The sequence below is a fragment of the Mizuhopecten yessoensis genome, unplaced genomic scaffold, assembly GCF_002113885.1.
Source record: "Mizuhopecten yessoensis strain PY_sf001 unplaced genomic scaffold, ASM211388v2 scaffold9173, whole genome shotgun sequence".
NCBI classification, from domain to species: domain Eukaryota; kingdom Metazoa; phylum Mollusca; class Bivalvia; order Pectinida; family Pectinidae; genus Mizuhopecten; species Mizuhopecten yessoensis.
This window is the reverse complement of record NW_018407915.1, coordinates 253,068-269,063: the sequence shown is the minus strand read 5'-3', so window position 1 is coordinate 269,063 and position 15,996 is coordinate 253,068. Positions and strand designations below refer to the sequence as shown.

General features: G+C 34.5%; 1 protein-coding gene across 3 annotated transcripts in view; it reads left to right on the top strand.

The window, feature by feature from the left end:
- LOC110457519 (ATP-binding cassette sub-family A member 1-like) overlaps positions 1-15,996 on the top strand; it is an 86,160-nt gene that overhangs the window by 1,583 nt on the left and 68,581 nt on the right. For all 3 annotated transcript variants that reach the window (XM_021508839.1, XM_021508841.1, XM_021508840.1), the window contains exons 3-18: positions 429-604; positions 1,070-1,185; positions 1,701-1,828; positions 2,418-2,609; positions 5,722-5,918; positions 6,912-7,039; positions 7,567-7,667; positions 9,263-9,454; positions 9,768-9,952; positions 10,704-10,819; positions 11,812-11,936; positions 12,342-12,536; positions 12,671-12,873; positions 14,372-14,505; positions 14,678-14,772; positions 15,713-15,894. In XM_021508839.1, the coding sequence (XP_021364514.1) occupies positions 429-604; positions 1,070-1,185; positions 1,701-1,828; positions 2,418-2,609; positions 5,722-5,918; positions 6,912-7,039; positions 7,567-7,667; positions 9,263-9,454; positions 9,768-9,952; positions 10,704-10,819; positions 11,812-11,936; positions 12,342-12,536; positions 12,671-12,873; positions 14,372-14,505; positions 14,678-14,772; positions 15,713-15,894 (2,465 nt within the window). The remainder of the gene's footprint in view (positions 1-428; positions 605-1,069; positions 1,186-1,700; positions 1,829-2,417; positions 2,610-5,721; positions 5,919-6,911; positions 7,040-7,566; positions 7,668-9,262; positions 9,455-9,767; positions 9,953-10,703; positions 10,820-11,811; positions 11,937-12,341; positions 12,537-12,670; positions 12,874-14,371; positions 14,506-14,677; positions 14,773-15,712; positions 15,895-15,996) is intronic.

Sequence of the window (15,996 nt, the reverse complement as noted above, 5' to 3'; positions counted from 1 at the left end):
ATAAACACATGATGTTGGAATACTTTCACAGATTTAATAAACACATGATGTTGGAATACTTTCACAGATTAAATAAACACGTGATGTTGGAATGCTTTCACAGATTTAATAAACACATGATGTTGGAATACTTTCACAGATTTAATAAACACATGATGTTGGAACACTTTCACAGATTTGATAAACACATGATGTTGGAACACTTTCACAGATTTAATAAACACATGATGTTGGAACACTTTCACAGATTTAATAAACACATGATGTTGGAACACTTTCACAGATTTAATAAACACATGATGTTGGAACACTTTCACAGATCTTTATCTGTGATGAAGGAAAGAGAAAATATCAAACACTTTTTAAAATACTGGATGAAAAAAATAATGGAAGGGAAATTTTTAATAAATGTCAATTTTATTTATCAGTATATGGATAACAGCACAGAGATGGACTGGTCAACTCTCAATTCCCAGTACATGCGTTTGGCCAGCTGGGTAGAGTATTGGTCAGTCAACACTCCAATACTGGATCTACCGTCACTGGCCAATCTGCAGACAACACTAGAACAACAGTACAGCCAGGAGCTGATGGATTGGGCTTGGTTAGTTCCTTACTTAGCACACGGTTATATTCTCTGTAAAATTGGCCGTGAACAGATAAATTATGATATTGCAATTGTATGGAATTTGAGAAGTTAATGAGAGCACTTGTAAAGCCCATCTGTTAAATCAGTGTTGAAAAAAAAAAAATATTGATGAGTAGATTTTGAAACAATAATTTGGGTTGAAGGAGTTAGTCAGTTGATAATGTTATTCATTTGAATATATTGTAAAGAAAGAAAGTACAAAAATTGTAGCTGAAATTCAGTGATGTTAATTGTGGCCGAGTATAGGTTGCAAGAACACTGCCTTTGTTCATGAAAATGCACAAATTTCGACCTGCAGGCCACAGCCATCACTCCTATAATAAAGATCAATTTGTGAATCAGTTCCTCTGTTTTGTTTCTATTCCAAGTAACTTGTTGTTTATGGACAGTGTGAATTTTAAAAGACAACTTGCATTGCAGGGCTAGCATGTTTGGTCAGACATTGGGTCCCATCACAGATCCTGATTTGGAAAAAGCTATCGCCACGGTGAACTTGATTGTGAAGGTGGTGAACCACAGACTGGACCACCTCACCGGTCAGTATAGACTTACAACTCTAACTAAATGTAAACAAAGAGGATTTACAGGTTCTTCATTAAAATTGGTGGTCTTACTTTTAAAATTGTTTTTAATACGTTCACTTGAGGTTTTATGTTTTGTTGGTACAATCTTACAGTCGGCCAGTAAGTGAATGAAATCAGTATCAACAATAGTTAAACTGAATGAGACAATGACACAGAATTTTTTGTGTTGTACAATGATGTAAACAACAGTTCAACTTGGTTTAATTTATTTCTTTAAAAAGTAAATACGAACCAATATTTTAACGTATACAAGAGTGATACTACACTTTCATCATTATCATAAATCTTTCCAAACATGATTATTAAAGTTGTTTCCTATTAAATGACAACGTTCACATTTTCATTTACTTATTAGTATCATCAGATCATTCAAGTGGCCAAGAAAAATAGGATTCTCCTTCTTTCCATTCCGTTTCAAAGGACTACCTCAGCCATGCATTTTACAATTATTTGTTTCCCTGTTTTAGATACTGTTAGTTTGAAAACACTTCTCAAGAATGAAACTGACTTAGAGGAAGTCTTACAAGCTTATCTGAACATAATGCAGTACAGCACCAATCTCCTGTCCCCAGATAGCGACATCAATGTGGAACGGGTAAGTCATGTGGGTGTGAAAAATGATTTAGTCAGTATGGTCTAAAGTTTGTTTCTCTTCACAACAAAAGTCAGATGATGACGTTTAACAGAAGATGGAGCACTCAAGGACAGCTACTTTAAAAGTGCCATCTCACTGAATTTTAACTTTGACATGTTAGCATAAATTCATGTATAGATGATCAAGTGTATGCAGGGAAATTGTCAAACTTTCGTCCCACACCCACGAAATCAATTTAATGACCATGTTTATTAGGATGTTTACTGATATTTGTAGTAATAAGTTCACCCTCATTACGGAGGACGATGAAGGCGAAAATTTAACGACAGCGAAGATTTCCTGGTGTACAGTATATTTTCTTGTTATCATTAACAAATTCCACATAGAGATGTGGGGTCTTACTGGTGAAAATAGATACAATTATATTTTGCAGTTTTTGTATCAAAAGGAGCAATATAACTGTAATATTACAAATTGTACTGTAGTTCATCATTATGAATACTAGAACAACATTTGATTTGAAATAAAAACTGAATGTCTGAAAAGGTGTAAAATAAAGAATACATTTTTTATATTCTTTTTGTTCTAGCTATTACAGCTGATAGAGAACGGAAGTGTATTGATGTCTATGTGTCAGAGTTCCTCACTGGCCACTTATCTCTCAAAGACTGGACAGGCCACAAACTTGACCAACAACATACAGATTGCCATGTGTGTGAACCCTGAGGTTTTCATGCAGAACATCCAGTCGCAGGCCGAGGCTGATTACATAGAAGCAGAGGTAACTTGTTAACCTGACAACAAAACCTATCGCTGCAAGTTGTAAATTCTATTGGAACTGTTGAAAATAATTATTTTGATAAAACGTGAAGGATACTCACATTACATACAGAAGTTGTGCAATGCAATGTATTTATATAGGTCAGTGCTAAATGTTTTGATGTTTAGGGCAGAAGTGGAATATAAGCAAATTTTCAATAAATATGCCATAACATTTAAGCCATTACAGATATATTGACGAAACCTACAGCAGACTTGCATCCCTGACACAGGTGTGCAGTATACTGTATTTAGGTCATTGTGACTTTCACCCTTAGGTTAAACATGAAATAAGTGCAAAGCAAATAAGCGTTTTGGCATGGAATACAATTTTTTATTCACAAGAACAAATCTCTATTAACTTTGTATTCTGTTTCCTGCCTTAAGCTCTATATATATCACTTGGTCAAGTGTGTTGTTCCCTTATCATTCATATAGATAAGGATGATATTGATATCAGGATAGTAATTTAGTGATATCAGGATAGTTATATAGTGATATCAGGATAGTTATATAGTGATATCAGGATAGTTATATAGTGATATAAGGATAGTTATATAGTGATATCAGGATAGTTATATAGTGATATCAGGATAGTTATATAGTGATATCAGGATAGTTATATAGTGATATCAGGATAGTTATATAGTGATATCAGGATAGTTATATAGTGATATCAGGATAGTTATATAGTGATATCAGGATAGTTATATAGTGATATCAGGATAGTTATATAGTGATATCAGGATAGTTATATAGTGATATCAGGATAGTTATATAGTGATATCAGGATAGTTATATAGTGATATCAGGATAGTTATATAGTGATATCAGGATAGTTATATAGTGATATCAGGATAGTTATATAGTGATATCAGGATAGTTATATAGTGATATCAGGATAGTTATATAGTGATATCAGGATAGTTATATAGTGATATCAGGATAGTTATATAGTGATATCAGGATAGTTATATAGTGATATCAGGATAGTTATATAGTGATATCAGGATAGTTATATAGTGATATCAGGATAGTTATATAGTGATATCAGGATAGTTATATAGTGATATCAGGATAGTTATATAGTGATATCAGGATAGTTATATAGTGATATCAGGATAGTTATATAGTGATATCAGGATAGTTATATAGTGATATCAGGATAGTTATATAGTGATATCAGGATAGTTATATAGTGATATCAGGATAGTTATATAGTGATATCAGGATAGTTATATAGTGATATCAGGATAGTTATATAGTGATATCAGGATAGTTATATAGTGATATCAGGATAGTTATATAGTGATATCAGGATAGTTATATAGTGATATCAGGATAGTTATATAGTGATATCAGGATAGTTATATAGTGATATCAGGATAGTTATATAGTGATATCAGGATAGTTATATAGTGATATCAGGATAGTTATATAGTGATATCAGGATAGTTATATAGTGATATCAGGATAGTTATATAGTGATATCAGGATAGTTATATAGTGATATCAGGATAGTTATATAGTGATATCAGGATAGTTATATAGTGATATCAGGATAGTTATATAGTGATATCAGGATAGTTATATAGTGATATCAGGATAGTTATATAGTGATATCAGGATAGTTATATAGTGATATCAGGATAGTTATATAGTGATATCAGGATAGTTATATAGTGATATCAGGATAGTTATATAGTGATATCAGGATAGTTATATAGTGATATCAGGATAGTTATATAGTGATATCAGGATAGTTATATAGTGATATCAGGATAGTTATATAGTGATATCAGGATAGTTATATAGTGATATCAGGATAGTTATATAGTGATATCAGGATAGTTATATAGTGATATCAGGATAGTTATATAGTGATATCAGGATAGTTATATAGTGATATCAGGATAGTTATATAGTGATATCAGGATAGTTATATAGTGATATCAGGATAGTTATATAGTGATATCAGGATAGTTATATAGTGATATCAGGATAGTTATATAGTGATATCAGGATAGTTATATAGTGATATCAGGATAGTTATATAGTGATATCAGGATAGTTATATAGTGATATCAGGATAGTTATATAGTGATATCAGGATAGTTATATAGTGATATCAGGATAGTTATATAGTGATATCAGGATAGTTATATAGTGATATCAGGATAGTTATATAGTGATATCAGGATAGTTATATAGTGATATCAGGATAGTTATATAGTGATATCAGGATAGTTATATAGTGATATCAGGATAGTTATATAGTGATATCAGGATAGTTATATAGTGATATCAGGATAGTTATATAGTGATATCAGGATAGTTATATAGTGATATCAGGATAGTTATATAGTGATATCAGGATAGTTATATAGTGATATCAGGATAGTTATATAGTGATATCAGGATAGTTATATAGTGATATCAGGATAGTTATATAGTGATATCAGGATAGTTATATAGTGATATCAGGATAGTTATATAGTGATATCAGGATAGTTATATAGTGATATAAGGATAGTTATATAGTGATATCAGGATAGTTATATAGTGATATCAGGATAGTTAAATAGAGATATCAGGATAGTTATATAGAGATATCAGGATAGTTATATACAGATATCAGGATAGTTATATACAGATATCAGGATAGTTATATAGCGATATCAGGATAGTTATATAGAGATATCTCTATATAACTGTCCTGATGTCACTATATAACTATCCTTATATCTCTATATAACTATCCTGTAATCACTATATAACTGTCCTGATGTCACTATATAACTATCCTTATATCACTATTTAACTGTCCTGATATCACTATATTAAAATCCTGATATCTGTATATAACTATCCTGATATCGCTATATAACTATCCTGATATAACTATCCATATATCACTATATAACTATACTGATATCTCTATATAACTATCCTGATATCAGGATAGTTATATAGTGATTACAGGATAGTTATATAGAGATATCAGGATAGTTATATAGTAATATCAGGACAGTAATATCTAAAGCCTGCTATTGACTACCTGTTTTGTGTAACAGTTAATGAGGATTTGGAACAGCTCGGAACCTCTGAATATGAACTGGAATGATCTGAATAGTAACATAGAAAACATGACCAGACTACTGACGGCACTCTTACAACAAGAACCTATGGTAGACACAGGTCTATTGAGCCTCTTTGGAAACTTCAGTATGATGCTGCAGTCTATTGAATATGTTCTACAAGACCCCATGAAGTAAGTAATACTTCAGGTTGTTTACATGTTAGTGTGTATTGTCACATTTCTTTGTTTCTCTTTACAGTGGCAATATGTAAAAAAAATGTACGTAATACTTTAGGTTGTTTACATGTTAGTGTGTATTGTCACATCTTTGTTTCACTTTACAGTGGCAATATGTAAGAATGTACGTAATACTTCAGGTTGTTTACATGTTAGTGTGTATTGTCACATCTTTGTTTCACTTTACAGTGGCAATATGTAAGAATGTAAGTAATACTTCAGGTTGTTTACATGTTAGTGTGTATTGTCACATTTTACAGTGGCAATATGTAAGAATGTAAGTAATACTTCAGGTTGTTTACATGTTAGTGTGTATTGTCACATTTTACAGTGGCAATATGTAAGAATGTAAGTAATACTTCAGGTTGTTTACATGTTAGTGTGTATTGTCACATTTTACAGTGGCAATATGTAAGAATGTAAGTAATACTTCAGGTTGTTTACATGTTAGTGTGTATTGTCACATTTTACAGTGGCAATATGTAAGAATGTAAGTAATACTTCAGGTTGTTTACATGTTAGTGTGTATTGTCACATTTTACAGTGGCAATATGTAAGAATGTAAGTAATACTTCAGGTTGTTTACATGTTAGTGTGTATTGTCACATTTTACAGTGGCAATATGTAAGAATGTAAGTAATACTTCAGGTTGTTTACATGTTAGTGTGTATTGTCACATTTTACAGTGGCAATATGTAGAATATAAGAATAGTCAAGGGTTGCTCTCAACACACATTGACTACTCAAGCCATCTTTGTATAATGTTTGGTTCTGTAAATATAGATACGAAATCTTGTTTACAGATTGATTGATAGGAAATCTTGTTTTTGAGATTGATTGAAAGGAAATCTTGTTTTTAAGATTAATTGATAGGAAATCTTGTTTTTGAGATTGATTGATAGGAAATCTTGTTTTTGAGATTGATTGATAGGAAATCTTGTTTTACAGATTGATCGAGATGTCATCAAGTGTGAATCCTCTAATGTCCACAACAGTAGATTCAGAGCTAGGCCCATTCTTAGATGTGTGGCGACACATTTACTCAAATATGCATCAAATGATTTCATCTGTACAAGGTAACTAAGTTCTGTCTATTTCATTATTTGCTTTCTACAAAGTACAGGTAGTTTAGTTTTATTGGTTTCACATTTTTGTTACAGTAAATATACAAAGTACAGGTAGTTTAGTTTTATTGGTTTCACATTTTTGTTACAGTAAATATACAAAGTAAAGGTAGTTTAGTTTTATTGGTTTCACATTTTTGTTACAGTAAATATACAAAGTACAGGTAGTTTAGTTTTATTGGTTTCACATTTTTGTTACAGTAAATATACAAAGTACAGGTAGTTTAGTTTTATTGGTTTCACATTTTTGTTACAGTAAATATACAAAGTAATTAAGTTCTATCAATTTCATTAATTACATTAATGCATCTATCAATACAAATGCGTAAAAATCGAGAATTGAAGGATTAATCATTGTTCATTTTCTTAAGGGAGCTATCAAATGTTGCCTGATACGTTCTTACATTGGAAAGTACAGTAATCAATATAGATGTTAGATAGTTCAACTCGGATTTATAAACTATCATATTTTGTATCAGATGGAAAACCAGTAAACAGCAGTTTGGTCCAAAACCTTTTTAATGCTGTGTCGTCGCTGGATTTGCAGAGTCTTACAGGGGATTCTAACTACGAGCTATTGGTGAGTAATACACACGAGACATGTCAATCTTCAGTAATACATACAAGACATGTTAATCTTCAGTAATACACATGAGACATGTCAATTTTCAGTAATACACGGGAGACATGTCAATCTTCAGAAATACATACAAGACATGTCAATCTTCAGTAATACATACAATACATGTCAATCTTCTGTAATACATACAAGACATGTCAATCTTCAGTAATACATTCAAGACATGTCAATCTCCAGTAATACACACGAGACATGTCAATTTTCAGTTATACATGTGAGACATGTCAATCTTCAGTAATACATATAAGACATGTCAATCTTCTGTATTACATACAAGACATGTCAATCTTCAGTAATACATTCAAGACATGTCAATCTCCAGTAATACACACGAGACATGTCAATTTTCAGTTATACATGTGAGACATGTCAATCTTCAGTAATACATATATGACATGTCAATCTTCTGTAATACATACAAGACATGTCAATCTTCTGTAATCCCTACAAGACATGTCAATCTTCAGTAATACATACAATACATGTCAATCTTCTGTAATACATACAAGACATGTCAATCTTCTGTAAAATATACAAGACATGTCAATCTTCAGTAATACACATGAGACATGTCAATTTTCAGTAATACACGTGAGACATGTCAATCTTCAGAAATACATACAAGACATGTCAATCTTCAGTAATATATACAAGACATGTTAATCTTCAGTAATACACATGAGACATGTCAATTTTCAGTAATACACGGGAGACATGTCAATCTTCAGAAATACATACAAGACATGTCAATCTTCAGTAATACATTCAAGACATGTCAATCTCCAGTAATACACACGAGACATGTCAATTTTCAGTTATACATGTGAGACATGTCAATCTTCAGTAATACATATAAGACATGTCAATCTTCTGTATTACATACAAGACATGTCAATCTTCAGTAATACACATGAGACATGTCAATCTTCAGTAATACACATAAGACATGTCAATCTTCTGTAATACACATGAGACATGTCAATCTTCTGTAATACACATGAGACATGTCAATCTTCAGTAATACATACAAGACATGTCAATCTTCAGTAATACACACGAGACATGTCAATTTTCAGTTATACATGTGAGACATGTCAATCTTCAGTAATACATATAAGACATGTCAATCTTCTGTAATACACACGAGACATGTCAATTTTCAGTAATACATGTGAGACATGTCAATCTTCAGTAATACATACAAGACATGTCAATCTTCAGTAATACACATGAGACATGTCAATCTTCTGTAATACACACGAGACATGTCAATCTTCAGTAATACATTCAAGACATGTCAATCTCCAGTAATACACACGAGACATGTCAATCTTCAGTAATACACATGAGACATGTCAATCTTCAGTAATACATACAAGACATGTTAAGTTAGAGTAATACACACGAAATATGTGATACATATGTGATATGTAAACGGTGAGCAATGAGCTGGAGTAATGATAATTGTAATAGTCCAAAGCTATTAAAAAGTATTATTTCAACTTGAGTTAGAAGAATTAATTGATAACTTTCAGTTGGAGGAGGTTGGACAGCATACAGATGTTCTGGCGTTTGTGTGTGATGAGTCCGCCATTAGTGGCCACTTACCTGGTGAGGCCACAGCTATTAGGGGAGCATTGTGTGGCTACCCAGCGAACATGTGGCAGGACAGACTCCATGTGGTGTTTGGAATGAACAGTACCATGCTGGCTCAATTGGTTGAAGTGGTAAGTTAACACAGCACAAAATCTTACCTGGGCAAAACTTCTCTCAAATATTGTACACAAGGGCTAGACTCTTACTTCATTGAAGATTGTATACCAGGGCAAAAGTGTTCCCTCATTAGAATGACTTTTGAAGGCAAAGTAATATAAACTCCTAACATTCCTGGTGAAATCATATCCTGTGAAAACCTTTTGACTTTATTCTTTTGCAGTTTCCTTTATTTGAAACAATTCCTATTTACATTGTATAGAGCTCGTAATGTTTATGTCTGTTTTATACTTTGAATAATTCTGCTTCCTTGAATTAATTAAACAGCTTAAGACGGTTTTCCCACAACACTTTATGAAGACTCCTACCATGACATGGGGCGAGTTCTTTGATCAGATACAAAATCTGACAGAAGCAACTGTATCTTTGAATGCTAATCACACAGAGGTATTGATGCAGGCCATTCTCGGGGCCCTGGGAGAAATGACCCAATCTGACCAGACAGTCAGCAGGTAAGGGCAAAGTTATTTTGATAAATTCATCCCGTCATCACCACATACATTTTTGTCACTTTCCTCTTGTAGATAAGGGCCGCTTTCGTTTATCGCGATCTAAACGTTTAGACCAGAGTTGTTGTCGTTTATGAAATAAGGTCAGACTTTGTAATCTGAAGCTGCTTTCAGGCGAGCGAGCCTTGACAAAACCTTGAAAGACCTGCATAAACATTTAGAGGTCTGTCCGGATTTATACCCAAGAATGTTGCATTTAAAACAGACAAACCAGTTATGCATAAATGAACAGGCCCCTAGTATAAGTTTAAAATCTACAATTGAATTGCCACATTTATTGGAAAGTAAGTGTCCTGGTAATGTCACCGCTGACCTCTGGTGTCACTTGTTAAGATACAGAAAATAATAAAATTTAACAGCTTTTAACTAACTTCCATAATAAAGGTTTATGACATAAACTAGGGGGAGTTTCCTATGAAATGTGAAAAAATTGTGTCAAAAGATTGACTAACAAAGCAAGGGAAAACTCCACAAAGTTTGCTAGTTCCTGATGTCATAACATTGTTCCATGTGATATTGCAGTGGAGGATGATATTAGAAGTTGCACAGAATGAATACATGATGGTGTAGTGATGCTGCTACAGCATGTCATACATCCTATTATCATAATGTGTACATATCGTCACCAAGTCATTCTATCAGTGTTGTAAATCTCATTATAACATACAACATTGATTTATTTTATTATGAACAGTTCCTTGGAATGGCTAAAGACGTTCACCGATGGTACCTCAGGTGGAGCCCAAGGAATCCTCACCTTCCTCACAGAGATCAACAAATACCTCGATAGACAGCTACAACTCCTAAAGGGTAAGTTAGCCCAGTACAGCTCTTACAGTGTAAGTTAGTCCAGTACAACTCCTACAGTGCAAGTTAGTCCAGTACAGGTCTTACAGTGTAAGTTAGTCCAGTACAACTCCTAAAGGGTAAGTTAGTCCAGTACAGCTCCTACAGTGTAAGTTTGTCCAGTACAGCTCTTACAGTGTAAGTTAGTCCAGTACAGCTCTTACAGTGTAAGTTAGTCCAGTACACCTCCTAAAGGGTAAGTTAGTCCAGTACAGTTCTTACAGTGTAAGTTAGTCCAGTACAGCTCTTACAGTGTAAGTTAGTCCAGTACAGCTCCTACAGTGTAAGTAAGCCCAGTACAGCTCCTACAGTGTAAGTTAGTCCAGTACAACTCCTAAAGGATAAGTTAGTCCAGTACAACTCCTACAGTGTAAGTTCGTCCAGTACAGCTCCTACAGTATAAGTTAGTCCAGTACAGCTCTTACAGTGTAAAATAGTCCAGTACAGCTCCTACAGTGTAAGTTAGTCCAGTACAGCTCCTACAGTGTAAAATAGTCCAGTACAGCTCCTACAGTGTAAGTTAGTCCAGTACAGTTCCTACAGTATAAGTTAGTCCAGTACAGCTCTTACAGTGTAAAATAGTCCAGTACAGCTCCTACAGTGTAAGTTAGTCCAGTACAACTCCTAAAGGGTAAGTTAGTCCAGTACAACTCCTAAAGGGTAAGTTAGTCCAGTACAGCTCTTACAGTGTAAGTTAGTCCAGTACGGCTCCTACAGTGTAATTGTACCAGCTGTCGGTATGGACATTATTTGCCCTACAATACTTTGCCTTGTTACTATTAATATTGGTATGGCAAGCCATCACCAAATGTGTACTAGGTCTGTCAACAATGGTCTGTCACAGTTTTGACTTCTGAAAGAGTTTTTAAACCCATTTGACCTAACACTGACAGTGTCAGTTGTACAATGTAGCTTAAATAAAGAAGTGTTGTAATATCTCTAATTGATTATTCCAGATGATGGCAGTAACGTACCTCTGTCTGTCCTCTTGCCCAACAGTACTCTACTGGCAGACCTACTGGAACAGTTAAATCACGAAACAGCAGCTGGGCTTCTAGCAGCATACATTAACCCTAATGAGGTTGTTACACATTGATTGATATTATTAGTTAAGTCAGTCTGCACATATAAGTGATAAACAGGGATAAACAGGGATATAGTCTGGTAACTAACAGATAGTTTTCTGAAGCATACATTTTGATGTTTGACAAAGCTGGAACAGCTAATTGTTGGTGTTATAAAACCTATAATACTATTGTATCAGATGTGATTCTACATATTATGAATTGCCATTGTTTTCTAATGGATCAATCATAACCCACCTGGAGATCTGAGCATCACTTTCTCTTCCTTGTTCTTATAAAGACTTTCTATGAACCTGATATCAAGTACTAACAAACTGGAATTTAGTTTCATACCGGACACCTTAAAAGGTTTAGGTAAAAAAAACAGGTAGGTATATGATAATGCTGTTGTCCGATTTCAGTTTTTGGAGTTGGTACTTACTGACCGATGGACAGAAGTAGTGTGTAATGTGAGCCTGTTCCAGTCGACATTTATGTTCCCTAATGGAACAAACACCCAGAGGATCCAGCAGGACCTGTGTGCTGATGCTCAGAGTCAGGAATCTGTCATCAATGACATTCTACAGAGGCTAAACATGATGGAGGTTTTGACTGCCGTGAGTAATCGACTGTATGACCAATGTAACATCAACTAGACTCAGTCAAATTTCATTTCTTACAGAGATAATGATTCTGATCAGCTCTTAAATATAGGCAGTTTTTGTTTAACAAGTTTGATACAATTTTTTAGTTTGATGACTGGATCATGGGAAGAGCACCTGCTGTCTCCATGAATGATACCTATGTGTGGGGAGCTATACAACAACACACACAGATGCTTTTAAATAACATAGAGAAGATAACTAATCTCACCTTCTCTACCAATGGTCTGGAACAATGGTTGGTGCCCATCATGAAAGCCGTTGAAGCCATGAGCACACCAAATCCAGAAAGGTATATATTGTGAAAATAAAAAACCCATAAAGTAGCAAATAACTTGTTATAGAAAAAAAATCATTTGATTTAATGTGATATGCTAATCTGCAAATAGAAATAAAAAGGAAACAGTGTGAAAGTGTTATTCATGTATGTAGCCTTTGAATTGAGATGAACATGATGGTTGAGATATGACTGTTTGAAAGCATATCTGGATTGTTTTTACATTTTAATCATGCTGCAGATCAATCAAATTGATCCTTATGAGAACAAAAGTGTAATGAATTTCAAGTTGTACTGATCACCATGATATGTTTGACAGAAATGAGACGTTGTTTGAGTGAATGTTTTATTTGTTTGACAGTCTTGGCCAGACATGTGAGATGATGTTATCCTATATTGACAACACTGTTTTATTTGTTTGACAGTCTTGGCCAGACATGTGAGGTGATGTTATCCTATATTGACAACACTGTTTTATTTGTTTGACAGTCTTGGCCAGACATGTGAGGTGATGTTATCCTATATTGACAACACTGTTTTATTTGTTTGACAGTCTTGGCCAGACATGTGAGGTGATGTTATCCTATATTGACAACACTGTTTTATTTGTTTGACAGTCTTGGCCAGACATGTGAGGTGATGTTATCCTATATTGACAACACTGTTTTATTTGTTTGACAGTCTTGGCCAGACATGTGAGGTGATGTTATCCTATATTGACAACACTGTTTTATTTGTTTGACAGTCTTGGCCAGACATGTGAGGTGATGTTATCCTATATTGACAACACTGTTTTATTTGTTTGACAGTCTTGGCCAGACATGTGAGGTGATGTTATCCTATATTGACAACACTGTTTTATTTGTTTGACAGTCTTGGCCAGACATGTGAGGTGATGTTATCCTATATTGACAACACTGTTTTATTTGTTTGACAGTCTTGGCCAGACATGTGAGGTGATGTTATCCTATATTGACAACACTGTTTTATTTGTTTGACAGTCTTGGCCAGACATGTGAGGTGATGTTATCCTATATTGACAACACTGTTTTATTTGTTTGACAGTCTTGGCCAGACATGTGAGGTGATGTTATCCTATATTGACAACACTGTTTTATTTGTTTGACAGTCTTGGCCAGACATGTGAGGTGATGTTATCCTATATTGACAACACTGTTTTATTTGTTTGACAGTCTTGGCCAGACATGTGAGGTGATGTTATCCTATATTGACAACACTGTTTTATTTGTTTGACAGTCTTGGCCAGACATGTGAGGTGATGTTATCCTATATTGACAACACTGTTTTATTTGTTTGACAGTCTTAGCCAGACTTGTGAGGTGATGTTATCCTATATTGACAACACTGTTTTATTTGTTTGACAGTCTTGGCCAGACATGTGAGGTGATGTTATCCTATATTGACAACACTGTTTTATTTGTTTGACAGTCTTGGCCAGACATGTGAGGTGATGTTATCCTATATTGACAACACTGTTTTATTTGTTTGACAGTCTTGGCCAGACATGTGAGATGATGTTATCCTATATTGACAACACCGACCTCTACACCTCCTCCATACAACCTGTACTTCTAGGCATCCTCAGCAACATGGCCATCTCCACTAAACAAATGGCTATACAGTCCAGTAAGTACATTTAGTGCAGAGGGCGTAGTCCTCGCAGGGACCAAGGGGCCTAGTCCACATTGAGTCCAAAACATTATGTAACTCAATTATAAAAAGTAATTTCATTTTGGAAACAAACCTGATTAATTCTTTTGCTGCAGCTATAAAGATGAAAATGTTTGTTGTATTGTAGTTATAGAGGATTCCCTCTGTGACCTGGCCAACTGGAACGTATCGGCCCTGACAAGGAGGATACAAGAAACGAACCTTACCCAACTCATCATCAGTGTAAGTGAGATAGAGGTGGAGAATAGAAAGTCCGCACTTACACACTCTAGCTGGAAACTGGGTATCAGCAATGTTCATAGACTTTTGTATATTGTGACTATGCAGTGATAGGAAGTGAACGTTAAAAACTGTAGTATGGATAATAGAGTCCGGTGTAGAGGAACTACAGTAGTTCCTGTACTGGAAAACAACTATAACTTTAGTATGGTTAATAGAGTTCTGTGTAGAGGAAGTACAGTAGTTCCTGTACTGGAAAACAACTATAACTTTAGTATGGTTAATAGAGTTCAGTGTAGAGGAACTACAGTAGTTCCTGTACTGGAAAACAACTATAACTTTAGTATGGTTAATAGAGTTCAGTGTAGAGGAACTACAGTAGTTCCTGTACTGGAAAACAACTATAACTTTAGTATGGTTAATAGAGTTCTGTGTAGAGGAACAACAGTAGTTCCTGTACCGGAAAACAACTATAACTGTAGTATGGATAATAGAGTTCTGTGTAGAGGAACTACAGTAGTTCCTGTACCGTAAAACAACTATAACTGTAGTATGGATAATAGAGTTCAGTGTAGAGGAACTACAGTAGTTCCTGTACCGTAAAACAACTATAACTTTAGTATGGTTAATAGAGTTCAGTGTAGAGGAACTACAGTAGTTCCTGTACCGTAAAACAACTATAACTGTAGTATGGTTAATAGAGTTCAGTGTAGAGGAACTACAGTAGTTCCTGTACCGGAAAACAACTATAACTATAGCACAAGAAGATAGTTGGAAAACATGAGTAAAAAGATATTTAAAGTCATTCATTGGTTTTGGCTTTTAAGCAGTCATTCCCAATAGGTTTCTGATCCATCTTTACTTACATTTGTAACTGAGTTGAGTCTGACACACCTTGAACAATATAAGATGGTAAAAGGAAGGATTAACTCTAATTTTGCAGCTTGGCTCCCCAGTCATGGACGTATCGGGGACGTTCCAGTGCTCAGCGATGGTGGCAGCATCCAACGACATAGCTAGGATGTGGAATGAAAGTGTGTCGCGTATGGCCGCCAGTAATACTTCATTTGAATGTCTAATAGGCAGTCTCCAGGCCCCCTTTAAACTGTTCTCCGATGCCTCACAGTAAGATTCTACACTGTTTATATAATATATAGTTGTCTGATACTCCACAGAGACCAGAATGGCTCATTGCTGTTATATTAGCCACCTGGAGCTTTCCTGAAC